The sequence below is a fragment of the Silene latifolia genome, chromosome Y (assembly GCF_048544455.1).
Source record: "Silene latifolia isolate original U9 population chromosome Y, ASM4854445v1, whole genome shotgun sequence".
Classification (NCBI taxonomy): domain Eukaryota; kingdom Viridiplantae; phylum Streptophyta; class Magnoliopsida; order Caryophyllales; family Caryophyllaceae; genus Silene; species Silene latifolia.
In genome coordinates this window covers 361,577,199-361,597,992 of record NC_133538.1, presented here as the reverse complement: position 1 = coordinate 361,597,992, position 20,794 = coordinate 361,577,199, and the positions used below count along the sequence as shown (strand labels likewise).

The window sequence follows — 20,794 nt, the reverse complement described above, 5'->3', positions numbered from 1 at the left end:
TATTTGAAGAAACTTGAAGTTTCTTTACCTTTCACCGAGGTAGTGACACAAATGCCACTCTACACCAAATTCTTTAAGGATGTGTTGACAAAGAAGTGGAGTATTGGAGGAGATGGTCTAGTGGCCCTTAGAGGCCAATGTAGCGCGGTCTTACTCAATCCCATGCTAGAAAAACTACAAGATCCGGGTAGTTTTTATATTCCATGCATGGTGGATAATGTGAGTATCAAGAAGGCACTTTGTGATCTTGGTGCTAGTGCTAGCATACTTCCGCTCCCTATTGTAAGAAAAGTTGGTTTACATGACATGATTCCTACTTCTATGACCGTGCAACTAGCCGATAGATTGGTACAAAGACCAATGGGTGTTATTGAAGATGTTCCGGTTAAAGTGTGCAATTTCTATATTCCGGCGGACTTTGTGGTTCTAAACATTCCGGAAGACCAACAAATTCCTATTATCCTTGGGAGACCCTTCTTGGCAATCGGAGATGTCAACATAAGTGTCAAGGAAAGGAAGCTCACTTTCAAGGTGAGGGGAAATGTGGTTGAATTCTCTTTGACCGGAGCAATATCACAACGAATGTTTGAGAGTGTCTATTCCATAGACATGTTAGAAGAAGCAATTAAAGATGCAAAGGATAAATGCCCGGGGGAGCATTTGGAGGAAGATTATGAAGCTTTACCACCAATTCTTGATGAAGATGAGGGTAAGAACCCTCCAAAGGTAAATATTAAACCTTTTACCCCCCCCCCCCCCCCCTTGAGTATGCCTACCTTGATGAGGCAAACTCCTTCCCCGTTATCATCAATGCAACCCTAATGACATCTCAAAAGGAAAAACTTTTAAATGTCCTTGATGTGACCATAATTAGAGCATATTTAGTCCCCGAATTAGCCTTGTTCCCATGCTTTTTAGTGCATATTTGGGTCATTTATTATCTTTAGTCCTTTGTTTTGCATATTCTTTGAGGTTTTGTGTCCTTGGCAGGAAAGGACTGCAAACCTTGCATTTTCATGGCAAAATGAAGCTAAATTGATTGAATTCAATGACCAAGCATCAAAGAGAAGACAAGATTAGAAGGCCTTTGTACATACTATAGTAGATGGGCAATGATGAGAAAAGATCCTTGCATCCCTGAGGAAATCCCCAAGGATTTTATGAAGAAAAAGGAAGAAAAGAAGAAAGAAAGAAGCTGTAAGACAATCCGAGCGGATTGTCCACAAGACGCCCGTCTAGCAACCACAATCCGAGCGTCTTCCCCCTGCGGACGCCCGTCCAAAACACCCCAAATCAGCCCGTCTTCCTCATCTGGACGCCAGTCCAGAATCACCAGAATCCGCCCGTCCCGTGCCCTGGACGCTCGGATTCTCCAACAGCTATTTCGTCTTCTACAAGCTTCGAGGAAGGATGCGCATATTTTTCTAAGACCGGCAAAAAGGAGACCGGAGTCTCCCTAGACCGGCGATTCCTCAAGGACTTAATCGTCATTTAAGCCCTTAGTAAACCCTAATATATGTAACTAATCCCCGCTATAAATACCCCATTAGTCTAATTAGAAGAGCATGTTCTTCTTAGCAATATCTAATGTAGTTAATATCAATCAAATCTCTCTTTAATCTTGTAATCAACATTTAATCAAGTTTTAATACAAGTTTTATTTCCTTAATCTCTCTCTTGTTCATCCTTTGTTTTGGGTAATTGAAGATTATTTGGGTTATTATTGGGAGATTGACAACCTTCCAATCTATCATCAAGTACTTCTATTATTCTTTGCTTTATTATTGGAATCATTAGTAGGTATAATTCTCTTAATCCCTTTTTAATTATTGTTAATCACTTTCATTTATTCATCATGTTTTACTTTATTGGTATGATTGACAACCTTGCTAGCATGTTCAACATGATAATGAGTGAGTAGTTTCCTTAGCTAGGGTTAATGGGTAATTAGGGGAAACCAACATGGGGGATGATTCATGCTTAAATTAATATGTTTTCAAAGTTTATTTGCTTGCTTGTTGTGATCTCAACTTATGCACATGTTATGTTTGAAGAAATGCGAGCCTATGAATCCTTGCATTTTTTACCCATCACCTATCTTTTTAATGAGACTTGTAAGACATAAACCAACTCGAGTCTCATTAGAACATGCATATAGTTGAGTAGGGAAGATTAAGTCGACTTGTAGGTGTTGTACAATCTAATCGATTCGGCTTCGGGACCCAAACTTTCCTAGGATTGTAAGATATAAACCAACTCGATCCATCACAACAATAATTGCTTGCTTATAATTTGAGAATATGTTTGTATGATCAATTCCCATGAATCCCCTATGACCCCGACACCCTAGTGCCTTTTATCAATTGTTTACATCCCTTTCAATTCATCTTGCTTGTTTACTTTTATTGCTATTTAGTTTAGTGATCTTCTATTTTAAACCCCAATTTGTGACACCCTTAGACACCACTAGTTGCAATAGAAAGTCTCATCTCAATTCCCGTCTCTTGGGATCCGGCCTTTACTTGCCTCTTTACTAATTGTAGAGTTGTTTGTGAAGTTATAAATTGTGTTTTGGTCTAGGTGCTCCTAACGACAAGTACCGAAATGTAAACCTCCTCGAGAGTCCGACCAAAAATGGCGCCGTTGCCGGGGACAGTGTTAACTTGATTTAGATTTTCTTATATTGTTATTAGTTGTGTCTTTATTTGCCTTGGGGAAGTAAAACTCCTCAAGGTTTGTTCTAACTATTTTCAAGTTGTTCGATATTTTGCAAGATGGACCTTATAGATTGTTTTGTAGAGGACCACTTAAGTATACCTTTCTTCAAAGATCCCATGCAAGCATTGGAAGCCTTGGAAGCAAGTGAGGCTAAAAATATGTATTGGGAATTGGAGGTAGATCTTTTTGAGGCCGCTCTAGCTAACAAAGAACTTACTCATGCACAATCCGAATTAGTACATAACATCCTTGTGGAAGCATGTCAACCTATAGAAGATGAGAAATCCATCCTAGAAGACATCTTACAAGAGCAAGAGGAATTCGTCATGAAATTCGAATGTGATGAGGTTGATGAGAATGAAGAACAAGTTCAATATGCAATGAGAATGGAATGTCTAATGGAGATGGAGCAAATTCTCAATGAACCTCCAAAGGAGGAAAGTGAGGTACAAGCCCCTACTCTAAAACCCCTTCCCCCAAATTTGAAATATGCTTACCTTGATAAATCAAAGACCAAACCCGTGATTGTTAATGATAGACTTGATGAAAACCAATTGGGAAAATTGCTTGATGTGTTGAAACAACATGAGAAGGTTATAGGTTATAGTCTAGATGACCTTAAGGGGATACGTCCCAACTTTTGCATGCATAGAATTCATCTAGAGGAGGACCATAGACCTACCATTCAACCACAAAGAAGATTAAACCCCCACATGCAAGAAGTTGTCAAAGGAGAGGTTATGAAATTGCTTGATATGGGAATCATATATCCCATATCGGACTCTTTGTGGGTTAGCCCCGTTCAAGTGGTACCTAAGAAAGGAGGTACCACGGTGGTGACAAACGAAAAGAACGATTTAATACCCACAAAGAAGATCACTGGTTGGCGTATGTGTATTGACTATCTAAAATTGAATTCCGCAACAAGAAAAGATCATTTCCCCCTACCATTCATTGACCAAATGCTTGAGAGGTTAGCCTCCAACAAGTTCTTTTGTTACCTTGACGGGTATTCGGGATTCTTCCAAATCCCTATACACCCGGATGACCAACATAAGACCACCTTCACATGCCCTTATGGTACTTTTTCATATAGGAGGATGCCTTTTGGCTTATATAATGCCCCCGCCACTTTCCAAAGATGCATGATGAGTGTCTTCTACGACTACCTAGAGACCATAATGGAAGTTTTTATGGATGATTTTAGCATTTATGGAAAGGACTTTGACTCATGTTTGCATAATCTTTCTCATGTATTGCAAAAATGTGAAGATGTTAGTCTTGTTTTAAATTGGGAAAAGTGTCACTTCATGGTCAATGAAGGAATTGTTTTGGGTCATTTAATCTCGGAAAAGGGCTTCGAGGTCGATAAAGCTAAAGTTGAGGTGATAGAGAAACTCCCACCTCCCGTGAATGTTAGAGGGGTGAGAAGTTTTCTCGGTCACGCGGGTTTCTATCGCCGTTTCATAAAAGATTTTTCAAAAATAGCGAAACCCCTTACTCAACTCTTACTTAAAGATGCCCAATTCCATTTCACTGATGAGTGTGTTGAAGCCTTTAATAGAATCAAGGAAGCACTAATCTCGGCACCGATCATTCAACCTCCAAATTGGGAACTACCGTTCGAGATTATGTGTGATGCTAGTAACTACGCCGTTGGAGCGGTTCTTGGCCAACGGGTAGGAAGAGCTCTTCATGCCATCTATTATATAAGCAAGACTCTTGATCCCCCCCAAGTGAATTATGATACCACCGAGAAAGAGATTCTTGCCATTGTCTATGCTTTAGACAAATTCCGTTCCAACTTACTTGGATCCAAGGTGATTGTCTTTTCGGATCACCGTGCTCTCCGACATCTCTTGATAAAGAAGGAGGCAAAACCAAAGTCGTTGAGATTGATTTTGCTTCTTCAAGAATTCGACTTGGAGATAAGAGACAAGAAAGGAGCCAAAAATGTAGTGGCGGATCAGTTATCAAGGATCCGGTTTCATGATGAACAAGGAGAAATGCCGATCAATGACTCATTTCTCGACGATATCTTGATGGCCATTCAAACACAACTTGAAAGGCACATCACCCCATGGTTTGCCGATTATGCCAATTATATTGTTGGAAGAGTACTCCCACCAAATTTGAACTACAACCAAAGGAAGAGGTTCTTATCCGAAGTAAAAAGGTACTTTTGGGATGACCCAAACCTCTACAAAGAGTGTAGTAATGGGCTCTACCGGAGATGCATCCCTCAATGGGAAGTCCAAGGAATCTTGGAAAGATGTCACTCATCACCCTACGGTGGGCACCATGGAGCAAGGAGAACCATTGCAAAAATTCTTCAATCGGGCTTCTATTGGCCTACAATGTTCCAAGACACGAAAGAATTCATCATTCATTGTGATGCTTATCAAAGAACGGGGAATATCTCTTGGAGGAATGAAATGCCACAAAGGGGCATACTAGAGATGGAGATCTTCGATGTTTGGAGGATCGACTACCAAAGTCCGTTTGTGACATCCAATGGGAATAAGTATATCCTTGTGGCCGTAGTGTAATACCCCGTATTTTAGCCTCAGTCAACGATAGTCAAACCTTGTTTTATACGCGTTTTTTCAAACGGATGTGTATAAAGTATTTTACGTAAACTGTTACTATTTTATAAATCGTAATCCTACGATTATTTCGTATTTCATAATCATTTTATATCTGACGATTATTTCATAAAATGACATTTCATTCGTATTTCTTTAATTTTGATAATATATTATAATTAAATATATTTCATATTTATATTTATTTCTCAATTATACTTGTTTTATTATTTAAGTCATAATTATATTTAAATCCTAATTTTTATATATTTTATGTTAGTTCTAATAAAATTATATTCTCATAATTAATTTAATTAGTATAAATAAATTATATGTACTCGTTTATTTTAAGTTACGAGTCGAGGACGGTAAATAGAGGTCAATTACCTAGAGATGCGTGACTGACTTTTAGTGATGGGCTTGGACTTGGATGGTGGTAGCAATGAACCGTGTAACACAACCATAAACCCGTTAACCCATCAACACACTACACGACATACAACCCTAATTCACCTATCTATCGACATTCACAAAGTTGTAACCTTCGACATTCACATTGGAAACCCTACTCCTCTATCACCTCACCTGCCTCCCCTAAACCAAACTAAACAAGAACCCTAATCTATAGTGACAACCGTGAAAAGAAGAGAAGGAGATTTAGAAGACGGAAGAACAATTAGCGATACAAGGTAAGACCGTCTCACAATTTTTATAAACTAATTAAACTAGCATATTGACCGAGTGGTTTGACCACCGTAGCAAACACCTATCAGCCGTGACCTTGACCACAGGGGGACCTTGGAACACCATGGTTAGAATTGACCGTTGACGGCTGACCGTGGGTGATTATTAGGGTTGGAATAGGTGGTGGATGCGGTAGTGTGTCGGGTTAGTAATCAGAGGATTCGAACCTTTAATCGCCACTGACTGGACTTGGGTTAGGGTGGGTTGGTTCCTGGAGGTTGGGTCGACCACGGTAGGAGTGTCGTTAGGGTGGCTGGTGGTGGTTGGTGTTGGTGGTGGCCGGGATTTCGCGAAAACAGGGGAGAGCAGGGGAATTGTCGCGGCTGGGTTAGGACGGGAATCACGGTTGATTTTGTTGCTGTACTAGGGGTTAGGGACTACCCCTGGAGTCACCGTGAGACAGTGGTGTCAACGATGGTGGCCAGAGGTGGTAATGGCGGCTGTGGTGGTGTTGGCGAGGGGTTCTTTACACGGTGTTTCTGTATGTCGGGTTTTCGGTAATTGGTTTTGTTCGTGATTGTTGTTACTAGGGCGTGAGGTTGTGAGTGGTAGGGGACGGGTAGTCTGGTGGTTAGTGGTTGTCGGGATACATCGTGGTGCGGGCTAGGAGGTGGAGGTTGTGTGGTGGTGCTAGGTGGTCGGTGATGTCATGTATGAAGAGTGTAAGGGGTGAGGTACACGGGATAAAACCGTATAGGAGGTGTGTTTGGGGTGTTGCGGATGACATGGTTTGATTAGTGGGTTTACAATAGTTTTTAATTGTTTATATAATTAGAGACGGGTTTTGAGTCGGGTTGGTTAAAATGGAAAACTGCTATATCGGGGAAGTTTCCATTTAAGGAAACTTTCCATGTTAGGAAGTTTCTATTTTTAGTAACCTTCTATTTTGGGAACGGGAATAGTTAAGTAATCCCTTATCATTTATTTATCTTTCAGAGGGCGAATTTGTTGTGGAATATTATTGAGCATCTGTCCATTTGACTGCAGTACTGAGGTAGGGAATACACTGATTGAGTTCTTACGATTATAAAGAGTTGGCATGTTCGGTGATTTTATGACATATCTGTTTATCTTATTTATCTCGCTGAGCATTATTGTTTCATATATTTTATACTTTTCTTATGCATTGGAGTTGGAGTTGGAGGAGATGAGATTATCGTGATTAAGGCCCGTATGTTCTGCAGACTTGCCCTGGTGTCCTCGACTACATTTAGTGGTATATCGACGACGGTCGATTTGTATAGTCTGCCGGGGATCGGTATGGCTGGGCGTTTCGGGGATGTGTGTGATGGAGTTGAGATTGGAGGATCATATCATTGCATTCTTTATTATATCGTATTACCTACTCAACCTCGCGGTTGACCCTGTGTATTCGTGTACGCTGTGATGATCCCTTTCTTGGGGAGCAGATTGTGAGTTGTTGAGACATATGGAGTGGCAGGGGAGAGAGCATGGATCACCTGACTTAGAGCTAGCCCACTTTTATTTCAGTTTAGCTATCAGACATTATTTTCAGTTTTGGGACATGTTCCATTTGAGTTGTAAACATTTATAACTTTCAACTTAAAGTACTATTTATTTTTCCTTTGTTATCTACTGCCTCGGGTTTCCGAGATGGTAACACCCTTCTTTATCTGAGGAGTCCTAGTCCAGGCCCTTAAATAAATGGGGGTGTTACAAAGTGGTATTAGAGCGAACGATCCTCAGGCCTAAAAACAAATGAACAAAAATAATGAACATAGGAAGAGTCAAATAAAATGAACCCAGGCTAGTAACTGTTAGGAGCCCCCAGGATTGGAATGAGTTAGGGGCCCCCTCAAACCAAGCCACTGGCCCTTTCAGTCTAACCTAGTAACCCTTGAGTGATGCAGAGAGTGGGTAGTAACAAAATAAAGGATCAGACCTTGCCTATATTATACTAGCAGTTTTGCAGGAGCGGAATGAGGTAAGTAATGATGTGATACATGGTTAAAGATGTGCAATGAAAGAATATGGTTGATATTGGCATGCTGACTTATTTGAATAATTGAGTGAAATTTTAGTGTATGGATGACATGAGTTGTGAATTATGAATTATATGATGATATGCATGCGGCTTTTCGATCCTCGAACCCTTAGGTAGAGATATAATATAATTATATGTTTAATGAGTTGATCATAGAGGCACCATAAGCTATAGCTACCTAAGAGGTTAGATGTAGGAGGGATATGACCATGATTGACTGGAATGGTTAGTAGAGCCAACCAGGCTATGTTGTTACAGGATGAAGAATAAGTTAAGTCCTATGTGTAAAGCTAGTAGACCGAATCGGGTGTCGTGTCCGTTGATAATTGTTTTGCTGTTATTCTAAGTGTGTATATACTTCTTGTTGAAAGTCTTATTCTTTGCAAGAGTTTACTGTTTTGCTTACTAGGCAAATGTGATCGAATTTTGAGATTTTTGATTGTTATTATTTTACTAATTGCCTTAGCAATCCATGTCTAGTGGTATGTGGAATGTGTTGCCCTAAGCCATGAATGTTATATAGTTGTGTGTTGAAAATTTCATGCCAATTTTTTACGTCTAATTATATACATTTAATTTAGTTATAAGGTTAGTATTCAATAAGTGACACCTTAGTGATTTCTAGGATATATTTTCGTATTTAAATAAGTTGTGATTGTTACGATGAGAAACTAATGCATTGTCTATACATACATGATTATTGAGTTATTTAGTTGATTTTATTTTTGGTTTCGCAATCTTTACCGTTTTCTAGATGGCAATTACATGTATATGGTGCAACGTGATTTCTATGCCTCAAATGATATGTAACATGTGTTGGAGGAAGAATGGTTGTGTGATAATGTGAAGTAATTTAAAGGAACCAAAAATTTTAATAAATTCCAGAATGTTACCTTGTTTGTACAGGCCTCAAATCATAAAATTATGAAAATTTACAGGTCATCAAAAGATAATATATGTGAAAACATATCCAAAAAACACTGGAAAAAACGAAGTTTAGCTAAATTTAGCCCAAAAATAACATTTTTATCATAAAAATCACATTTTAATGCCAATATTATATAAAATGAACAATAAAAATCCATAAATAAACCAAAATGTCCTAAAAATCACTTAGGACCAGAAACTTTTAACATGCAAAATTATTTCATGATTTATCTTCATAAATCCTAAATAACAAGTTTTATATGTTAATTAAATTAACTCGGAAAAACTAACCCGATTTTGCATGCAAAAACCGTGATGCTCTGATACCACTTGTTGAAAATCATATTTTAAATATCACATATTTTAGTTTAAAGTTTTAGTCATAAAAACTTAAAGATCTTATGCATGCAAAACAAATAAGAAGAGATAAGAAAATTGTTTTCTCACCATCAAAAATTCGGTTAAATGGGCACAAATGAAGTCTCCTACTTCACTTGTTCTTGAGCTATAATGAATATTAGGATGATCCTCCAAAAATCCCAAAGTAGAGATTCTCCTCTTGATTGCACCCAAGATTATCCCTTATCCCCACTAAATAATATTAGCTAGATATTGGTTTAGTAGTTTACCTTAAAATTGATTACTAATACTCATATATTACACTAATAATTTTAGTAATCTTTTATGAACAATTTCAATCAAAAATCTCATGTTTTGATGAAGAAAAAGAATGAATATGTGAGAGGAAAAACTATGCATGTCATTTGAATGGACAAGCATTAAGAGATTAATTAGAGAAAAAACATCCACTAAGGAGGAGGGAGGGAGCACGGTTTTTAGGAGGAGGAGACCAATATATGGTCTTTTACTTTTAAGCTTTTTGTCTTCTCAAAACCTTAGGCATGTAAGGCTAGTGTAGTGTAGGCTTATTATTTAAATTCTATCACATAAAATAATATAAGCACATCCCACTACATACTCCTCCAATTCGGTCCACCTACTTAAAATGGACTACCATTTTATTTTGTCAATTTGTCATTTGTCACACAATATGTCACATGTAGTCTTATACATGTTATTAATTAATTTAATGCATATTCATCACATAAATATCATTTTACAAATTAATTAAATTACATGCAACAAATTGACTAGTGATACTTGATCACATAAATAAAATGGGTCATAAAATTATAATTCACAACATCTTATAATTATAATTAACAATTCATCCTTATTTCTATCGTTTCTCAAACAATAAACAATTTTAGTAATAAAGCATTTTATTACCAAAATAAATCTTATTTAATCTCATTAAAATAAGAAATCAATATTCTCTCTCACAAACGAATTATTCAATTTTAAGGAATTGATCAACTTGTATCGTCATACAATTAATCAACTTTACGGATAAGGGCATCATCCTTTAGGTGTGACCTTAAGGGATCAACTGACCACCACCGTCCCACGACAGTAACGTCAAACTCTAGCAAGCCAATCGTTACCGATTAATGTTGATCAGTTGACTATAAAATGAATCATCCCTTACGTATTCTTAAAATGAGATTTAAACATGTGATCAATATGATCAACAATTGTGATCGCATTATTGTCGGAGGACACATATTCCAACAGAGGCAATTTCCACTCCAAACGATAATGCAAAAACGGTCACCGAGCTCTTCAAGAAAATAATCTTCCCAAGATTTGGAGTTCCTAGAGCAATCATAAGTGATGGAGGAACACATTTTCATGAAAAGAAGCCCGCATCTCTTTTGACCAAGTATGATGTTCAACATAGAACCGGCTTGGGATACCACCCTCAAACAAGCGGTCAAGTTGAAGTTTCGAATTGAGAGATCAAGCAAATTCTTGAGAAAATGGTGAACAAGACACGAAAGGATTGGAGCACAAAGCTTGATGACGATCTTTGGGCTTATAGGACGGCCTATAAGACTCCCATATGAGCCTCCCCTTACAAGCTTGTCTATGGAAAAGCATGCCACTTGCCAATCGAATTGGAGTACAAAGCTTTTTGGGCAATCCGAGCACTTAATCTTGATCTCAAATTAAGTGGTCAAAAGAGGATGATTCAAATTCAAGAGTTGGAGGAATTCCGACTACAATCTTATGAGAATGCCAAGATCTACAAGGAAAGGACAAGATTGCTCCATGACAAGAGGATTAAGCAAAAAGCCTTGCACAAAGGGGATAAAGTCCTTCTATTCAATTCCCGCTATCGACTCTTTCCGGGAAAGTTGAACTCTAGATGGATGGGTCCCTATGTGATCACCGAAGTTGGAAAATATGGGGATTTTGAAATCAAGGCGGAAGATGGAAGCAAATTCAAGGTCAATGGTCAAAGATTGAAGCCATACTATGAGGGAGCGTTTATTGGAGAGGTCACTAATGAATTTTGAATGAAGGAAGGAACCAATTTTCAAGTGTGGGGAAGCTTTTATCGGAATCAAGGAAATCAAAAGAAATCCGCAGCAAGGAACCCGAGCGTCCAAAGAGAGAATCCGCTCGGATTGAACAAAGACGTCCATATTTCTGAGAATCCGCTCGTCCTGCTACAATTCGAGCGTCTGAAAATGAATCCGCTCCTCTTTTTGCCAGTGCATTTTAAGAAAAGTTCCTGACACAGAATCCGCCCGTCTTTGAGAAAAGACGCTCGTCCTGCTCCAGAAAAGACGCTCGTCTTATGTTGGATTCGCTCGTCTTATGCTGCGTCAATTTTTTGCAAAAATTAGCTGTAAGAGAATCTGAGCGTCTTCCCTGGAATTCGCTCGTCCCAAAATGACAGAATCCGAGCGTCTTGTGCCCGAGTCCGCTCGTCTTCCTGCGTTATTCAATCCCGATTTTTCCTAATTTTAAAACACCCCACCACACAATTTGTGACACATCACCCTTCCTTCCACTTGTATTATAAAAATCCACCTCCTTATGACACCAAAGCATATCCCAAACACTCTTTCATTCCACAAAATCAAAAAGCCCCAAATTTCTAGGGTTTCAAAAGCAACATTCAATCCACAAAGAACATCTTTATACTTTAACAAACCAAAAATTCCAGCCCAACAATCAAAGAATGGCACCAAAGGGATCTTCCTTTAGGGATAGAAGAAGACCAAGGGTAAGAGGAAGCTCTTATACCTCTCATATCAACACCTTAAGGAGGGAGCATGAGGAAATTGTGGATCTTACAAGGCTTGATGACTTCTCAAATTTTGAATTCGTCAATGATGTGCAAAGGCTCGTTTTTCACCGGCTTCTTCGTAAGAACATTCTCCCTACTAAGTTTTTATGTCATAGAACTTTAAGGAAACTTGGGATTTATCACCAAATGGAAGCTCTTTTTGAGTTGTTTGGTCTCTCTACCCTTTTCCACATGCACGAGCAAACTTACCGATCCCTTGTGCTTGAATCTTTAAGCTTCTTGAAAATCACAACCTTGAATAAGACGATATGCATAGAATTTAGGTTGGAGAGTGTTTCAAGAATGATGACTCTAGTGGAATTTGCTAAATGTGCTTGGTCTCGATGTCTCGCCTACCCGGACATCAAAACGGAAAAGATATAGTGTTGCACCCCTATGGAGGGCCATGACCGGCCGATATTTCATGTACATCAAGGAGTGTCTAGCTTTCCACATTCACAATCCTATTTTGAGACTTACTTACCGGTTCCTTTCCGGCACTCTACTTGTTCGCCGAGACCCGGCAATAGTGAACGAACTTGACCTTGTGTTCATGGAGTCTTATCTCAATATCCAAGGAAGGGGTGGGTACCGCTTTAATGCGCCTCTTGTGCTACTCGAAAAATAGGCAAAGTTTAGGAACGGTGATGATGATGGGATGAAACACATTGTTAATGGAGGGCTCATTACAAAGATTGCAAAGCATTTCAATCCGAGATTCAATGAGAATAATGAGTATGCTCCTCTTTTCGGAAATACAAGGATGAATGAAGACCTTCTTCTTATTCATAATCATTGGATAACCCTTGAGGGGGTTGATAAAAGGGTCAAGTGGATTACAAAAGAAAGTGACCCAATCTACCTACCAATGACCGGACTACCAAGAATCTCAACAAGAAGGGGACCTTTATCACCAATCCCATCCTACCTCATCCCTCCAAACCCAACCCAAGCAAAGCAAGCACCACCACCTCCAAATCCCCAACAACAACAACAACAACAACAACAACAACAAGTGCAACAACCACAAGATGAGAAAATCAAAGTGCCTCCCTACCCTTTTCCATATCAACCGTACAACCACCCCAACCCCTTTATCCTTCCCCGTGATGACTTTGTAACGGGAATTCTACAAGATTTGCACTTCCGACAATATGAAGCTACCGTGGACAATTATTATGCACTCTACCCTCAATACCACGATATGATTCAAAGGGGTAAGATTAGTGAGGAGGGAGCATTTCCCTCTTGGGCACAATTGGATATACTCTTCTCCAATTAGGAGAGGGCAAATAAAGGGGCAAACGGGCGACAAGAGAAAGGGAACGACAAATCTTGCGGTGGGGATACGGTGGAGCTTGGTAGCGAAGAGGATGAGTTCATGGACCCGAATACAAGTGATGCATCCAAGGAAATATGGGACAGTGATCTAGAGGGAGATGACGGCGATCTCTAAAGGATCTCTTCATAGCTAGATGGAGCGGGCGTGAGGCACCCATCTCAAGCTTAAGTAAAGTTTCCTCATCTCCTCTCTTTATTTTCAATTTTCATGAAAGAAGTTTATGTTTTGTTAACGTGTACAATATTTGACTTTGTCTTTGGTTGGAGGGTCCTAGCAACATAGAGGACTAACACCTCGGCCCCATTGAGGTGTTCTTATTTCATTGTTCCCACTTTTGAAAATCCAAAATGACAATTTAGTTTCATGCATTGCATCTTGTGTGCATGAACTACCCTATACTTTAGGACATTAGAAATAATGTCTATCTCGGTTTGGGGAAGTACATGCATACGCAACGGGAGGTAATCTAAATTACGCTCTCCGTCATAAACAAAAAACCATGCATCATGTAGTGTAGATTAGTGTAGCTTGCATTTAGTGTAGAATAAATGCATCATGCTTGCATAGTTTCGCATCATTTTGGCCATTGAGGACAATGCCCATATTAGTGTGGGGATGGGGAATTCTAACTTAACTTTTATTCAAAAACCCAAAAAAATCAAAAATTTTCGAAAAAATCAAAAAAATTGAAAAATTTGAAAATCCAAAAACAAGTTCATTTCCGTTGTAGTGTAGACTTGTATATATTGTTGTATATATTGTATTTGTTCTATCCTTGTTCACATTGAATAACTATGCCACATCCGAGACATGAGGATATTGAAGACCGCATGGTATGATCTTTCCAATCTCCTTTTTCCTCTTTATGTTTATGACTATGTGGCTTTATTTTGATTGATGCGGTATAACAATGTGAATTTAGGACTTGCATTTAGTTTATATGGCATATTAGTTGGTAGAATCATTTGCATTAGGATGTTTATATGATTAGCTGCATCATGGCATGTAGTTTGCATATTAGAAAAATTTTGCGAAACCGTCTACTTGGGAAACTTGACAAGTGTATATAGGCCCTAGTAGATGCTTTTTCTTCTTAAGACTTTGCTTGTTTGAATACTTGTAAAACACCCTAGGATGTGTCATGCTAGTATCCTTTGACCCATGGATTAAGGCCTAGTCAAGAGTACCTTGTGGTGTGATAACTCCTTGGCTACCGTTTATTCCAAGGTGACCCTTGAAACCATGCATCCATCATCCATGTTCTACCACATTTTTGTCATCAAAGGGAATGGGCACAAAAAGAAATTGATTTGAGTTCAAGGAAATGAAATGAAAAGTGAAAGAAAGTTTGCAAAATGCATCAAATGAAAAGAGGAGCAAAAATAGACTCCTAAAGCTTCAAATATAAGGCACCCTCACTACATATGGGGTGACTTTGAAAATGTTCAAAAAATAAATGCAAAGAAAAGTTGAAAAGTTGTCAAGTATTGAAATGCCAAACATCAAAGAAATGGCAAAAGAAAGTGTTCTCAAATGTTATATGCCACAAGAATTTGGGGGGAAAAACAACAACAAAGCAAACTCCCAAAATGAAACTCAAATATCTATTGATCCCTTTATCCATCGTATCCATTTTTGTGCATGGTAGAGAGGGGACGACCCTTCTTCTTGTCTAGGCAATAGGGGGAATTCTGCGATCCTCCAGTGTTTCTAACACCATAGGGAGTCTACTCTTGACAAAAGCATTTAACGATTGAGGACAAAGGTACCCTAGCTTGACACAACTTGGAGGTGATTTATTGGTATCCTTCTAGGCTTAGTAGTTTGAAGAAATTGCATCTATGAAGGAGTGTGTACCCTTGAATTTCTTCCCTTGTAGATAATTTCCGCCACTTAGATGAGGAAAGTCGCTATTCTTTTGTAGATGCATCCATTACTTGATTTTGTGTGCTTAATGTTTGGATGTATCGCCATTTTGGCAAGACCCACCTTGCCTTGCAAGAAGGCATCCTACCTCATGGTTGTCTTGTTGTGAGTTGAAGGGGCGGAATGAGACCCGCTAATTGTCTCATATCGGCTATGCTATTAGGTTAGTTTAAATAATGGTCCTAGTCTTTGTCACCTCTTTACTCGGGACGAGCAAAGGTTCGGTTTGGGGATATTTGATGTGACCATAATTAGAGCATATTTAGTCCCCGAATTAGCCTTGTTCCCATGCTTTTTAGTGCATATTTGGGTCATTTATTGTCTTTAGTCCTTTGTTTTGCATATTCTTTGAAGTTTTGTGTCCTTGGTAGGAAAGGAGTGCAAACCTTGCATTTTCATGGCAAAATGAAGCTAAATTGATTGAATTCAATGACCAAGCATCAAAGAGAAGACAAGATTAGAAGGCCTTTGTACATACTATAGTAGATGGGCAATGATGAGAAAAGATCCTTGCATCCCCGAGGAAATCCTCAAGGATTTTATGAAGAAAAAGGAAGAAAAGAAGAAAGAAAGAAGTTGTAAGACAATCCGAGCGGATTGTCCACAAGACGCCCGTCCACCAACCACAATCCGAGCGTCTTCCCCCTGTGGACGCCCGTCCAAAACACCCCAAATCCGCCCGTCTTCCCCATCTGGACGCCCGTCCAGAATCACCAGAATCCGCCCGTCCCGTGCCCTGGACGCCCGGATTCTCTAACAGCTATTTCGTCTTCTACAAGCTTCGAGGAAGGATGCGCATATTTTTCTAAGACCAGCAAAAAGGAGACCGGAGTCTCCCTAGAGACCGGCGATTCCTCAAGGACTTAATCGTCATTTAAGCCCTTAGTAAACCCTAATTTATGTAACTAATCCCCACTATAAATACCCTATTAGTCTAATTAGAAGAGCATGTTCTTCTTAGCAATCTCTAGTGTAGTTAATATCAATCAAATCTCTCTTTAATCTTGTAATCAACATTTAATCAAGTTTTAATACAAGTTTCATTTCCTTAATCTCTCTCTTGTTCATCCTTTGTTTTGGGTAATTGAAGATTATTTGGGTTATTATTGGGATATTGACAACCTTCCAATCTATCATCAAGTACTTCTATTATTCTTTGCTTTATTATTGTAATCATTAGTAGGTATAATTCTCTTAATCCCTTTTTAATTATTGTTAATCACTTTCATTTATTCATCATGTTTTACTTTGTTGGTATGATTGACAACCTTGCTAGCATGTTCAACATGATAATGAGTGAGTAGTTTCCTTAGCTAGGGTTAATGGGTAATTAGGGGAAACCAACATGGGGGATGATTCATGCTTAAATTAATATGTTTTCATAGTTTATTTGCTTGCTTGTTGTGATCTCAACTTATGCACATGTTATGTTTGATGAAATGCGAGCCTATGAATCCTTGCATTTTTTATCCATCACCTATCTTTTTAATGAGACTTGTAAGACATAAACCAACTCGGGTCTCATTAGACTATGCATATAGTTGAGTAGGGAAGATTAAGTCGACTTGTAGGTGTTGTACAATCTAATCAATTCGGCTCCGGGACCCAAACTTTCCTAAGATTGTAAGATATAAACCAACTCGATCCATCACAACAATAATTGCTTGCTTATAATTTGAGAATATGTTTGTATGATCAATTCCCATGAATCCCCTATGACCCCATGACACCCTAGTGCCTTTTATCAATTATTTACATCCCTTTCAATTCATCTTGCTTGTTTACTTTTATTGCTATTTAGTTTAGTGATCTTCTATTTCAAACCCCAATTTGTGACACCCTTAGACACCACTAGTTGCAATAGAAAATCTCATCTCAATTCCCGTCCCTTGGGATCCGACCTTTACTTGCCTCTTTACTAATTGTAGAGTTGTTTGTGAAGTTATAAATTGTGTTTTGGTCTAGGTGCTCCAAACGACAAGTACCGAAAACTAAACCTCCTCGAGAGTCCGACCAGTCCTCAAATAAAATAAGAAAGCCATTGGGTATAGCCTTGATTATCTCACGGGAATCGATCCTCGAATATGCATGCACCGCATCACACTTGAGGATGGATTCACTCCTTCCGCTCAACCTATGAGGAGGTTGAATGAGAAATTGTAGGAGGTGGTATGGAAGGAAGTTGATAAGTTACTTGAGGACGAAATTATATACTCCATCTCGGGAAGCGATTAGGTAAGCCCTATTCAAATCGTCCCCAAAAAGGGCGGTATGACCGTGGTTGAGAATGAGGAAGGTGAACTCATCTCCAGTAGATCGGTCACGGGATAAAGGATGTGTCGTGATTATCGAAAACTCAATTCCGCCTCAATCAAAGATCACTTTCCATTGCCATTCATCGATCAAATGCTCGAGAGACTTTCAAACCATGAGTATTTTTGCTTTCTTGACGGGTACTCCGGGTTCTTTCAAATACCCATGCACCCGGATGATCAAGCAAAGACTACCTTTACTTGTCCTTATGGCATCTTCGCATATCGAAAAATGCCGATTGGACTTTGCAATGCTCCCGAGACATTCCAACGGGCTATGATGTCTATCTTTTCCAATTATATTGAGAAGTCTATGGAGGTGTTTATGGACGACTTTAGTGTCCATGGCACCTCATTGATGATTGTTTGAATAACCTCTCCCAAGTGCTCCAAACTTGCATCCAATAAAATCTTAAGTTAAATTGGGAAAAATGTCATTTCATGGTGCAAGAGGGAGTGGTTCTTGGTCATGTCATTTATAAGAAAGGGATCTAAGTGGACAAGGTAAGTGTTGAGGTGATTGAGAAACTTCCCCTACCCACCAATGTCAAGGGTGTGAGGAGTTTCTTGGGTCATGCGAGGTTTTATCGACGGTTTATCAAAGATTTTTCAAAAATTTCTAAACCCTCACCTCACTTCTTAACAAGGACACTCCCTTCATATTTGATGAATCTTGTGCTCAGAGCTTTTGTAGGCTCAAGCAAGCCTTGATATCGCCTCCAATAGTGCAACCACCCAATTGGGACCTCCCCTTTGAGTTGATGTGTGATGCAAGTGACTTTTCATTAGGGGCGGTCTTGGGTCAAAGACAAGACAAAAAACTCCATGTGATAGCCTATATAAGCAAGACCTTGGACAATACTCAATGCAATTACACTACCACAGAGAAAGAAATGTTGGCGGTGGTGTATGCTTTTGAGAAGTTCCGGCCTTACCTCCTATGTTCCAAAGTCATTGTCTACACGGATCACACAGCTATCAAGCAACTTACGGTCAAGAAGGATGCTAAGCCGAGGTTGATCTGTTAGGTATTGTTGCTACAAGAGTTCGATGTCACAATCAAAGATAAATCGGGATCCAAAAATCTTGTTGCGGATCACTTGTCAAGGTTGACTAAATAAGCCCGGGGAGATGTTGATGATGGGATACCCATTGATGAATGGCTACCCGATGACTTTATTTTAGCTATCATGCACTCTGATCCTTGGTATGCGAATATTGCTATCTACTTGAGCTCTAGCTTTATTCCAGAAGAACTTGACAACCAAGCTAGGAAGAAGTTGAGATATGAGTCGAGGAGGTATATGTGGGAAGATCCTTTCCTATATAAGAGATGCAATGATGGAATTTATAGAATATGTGTCACTCATGAAGAAGGGAAAGCAATCCTTCAAGCTTGCCATGCTACGACCTATGGAGGCCATTTGTCCACCTCTAGGACCCAAGCTCGGGTCCTTCATTGTGGATTTTATTGGCCCTCTCTATTTAAGGATGCTTATGCTTTGGTCCACTCACGTGATTCTTGCCAAAGAAGAGGTAACATTGGGAGGCGAGATGAGATGCCTTTGAACAATATCTTAGAAGTTGAACTCTTTGACGTATGGGGTGTGGACTTTATGGGGCCATTTCCGCCATCATTTGGCAACCAATATATTTTGGTTGTGGTGGACTACGTGTCTAAGTGGATAGAAGCAATCGCCGCTCCTACTAACAATTCACGAGTGGTTTCCAAACTTTTCAAGGAGTACATATTACCCCGCTTTGGAGTACCTCTTGCCGTCATAAGCGATGGTGGGTCACACATCATCAACTGCACCATTTATGCTCTACTAAAGAAATATGGCTTCCGACATAAAGTGGCTCTTGCCGACCACCCCCAAACCAATGGGCAAGTGGAGGTGTCAAATCGGAAAATCAAAGTTATTCTATAGCGCGTGGTAAATAGGTCTAGGAAGGATTGGAGCACCAAACTCAATGATGTGCTATGGTCTTTAAGGACCGCCTACAAGACCCCGATAGGCACTACTCCCTATTGCTTGGTCTTTGGCAAGTCTTGTCATCTACCTCTCGAGTTGGAACACCGGGCAAGATGGGCTCTAAAGGAGCTCAACTATGACTTAGATGTTGCGGGAAACAAGCGGTTCCTCCAAATCAATGAGCTAGATGAGTTGAGGTTGGATGCTTATGAGAACACCAAACTCTACAAGGAGCGGACTAAGTAATGGCACGATTACAAGATCACAAGAAAAGAAATAGGAGTGGGAGATAAGGTCTTACTCTTCAGCTCCCGATTTCAATTGTTTCCCGGGAAGTTGAGATCCCGATGGTCGGTACCCTTTGAGGTAGTGATCGTGTTTTCCTATGGCTCCTTTGAATTTAAGAACAACAAGGGTGAGTGCTTCAAAGTGAATGGACAACGAGTGAAATTTTTCTATGAGGGTCAACCTATTGAGAGCAGAGGTGAAATTGAGTTGGAAGAACCCCCATCCCTGGGGGATGAGTAATTTTAATCATGAACAAGAAATGGTTTGGTGGAGTTCCACAAGAACCACCATTTGTGCATAGCATGCATTTAGATAGGTAATGGGAATTTTGGAACATTTATACTTGGCAAATTTGATTGATGACGGGACATTGTGAAGAAGATCGGGGCTCAATGGAGAACAAGAGCATAACCCTCAATTGGCAGAATCCCAACTTGATGAATCGGCTAAGAAAGAGGAAAACACGCAATTCAAGGCCAATTGAAGAAGAGGTTTTTGAAGAGAAATGAAGAAAACACGAAGTAATGTATTCCCAACCTCTGGGCAGGCAGTCTACACTTGCACAGGCTGGGAATTTTCTAACTTTGTTTTGATTAAAAGGAAGGGAATTTAGAGCAAGTGTACTCCCAGCCTGCCCACCGGTCGCCGATGCATGTACCGGCTGGGAAGCTTCTGCCTAAATTCAAAGAAAAATTTGAGGAAATACTGTGAAGGATCTCCCAGCCGGTAGGCCGGCAGCCGGTTCCCCGGCTGGGAAAGCAGATCTTGGAAA

The 20,794-nt window shown here is 39.5% G+C and overlaps 1 protein-coding gene across 1 annotated transcript; it reads left to right on the top strand.

Moving 5' to 3' along the window:
• The first annotated feature begins 51 nt into the window (after positions 1-51).
• On the top strand, positions 52-18,786 carry LOC141631728 (uncharacterized). Its single transcript, XM_074444358.1, has 2 exons — positions 52-726; positions 18,442-18,786. The coding sequence occupies exons 1-2, from the start codon at positions 52-54 to the stop codon at positions 18,784-18,786; spliced, it is 1,020 nt and encodes a 339-aa protein (XP_074300459.1).
• Positions 18,787-20,794: the final 2,008 nt, after the last annotated feature.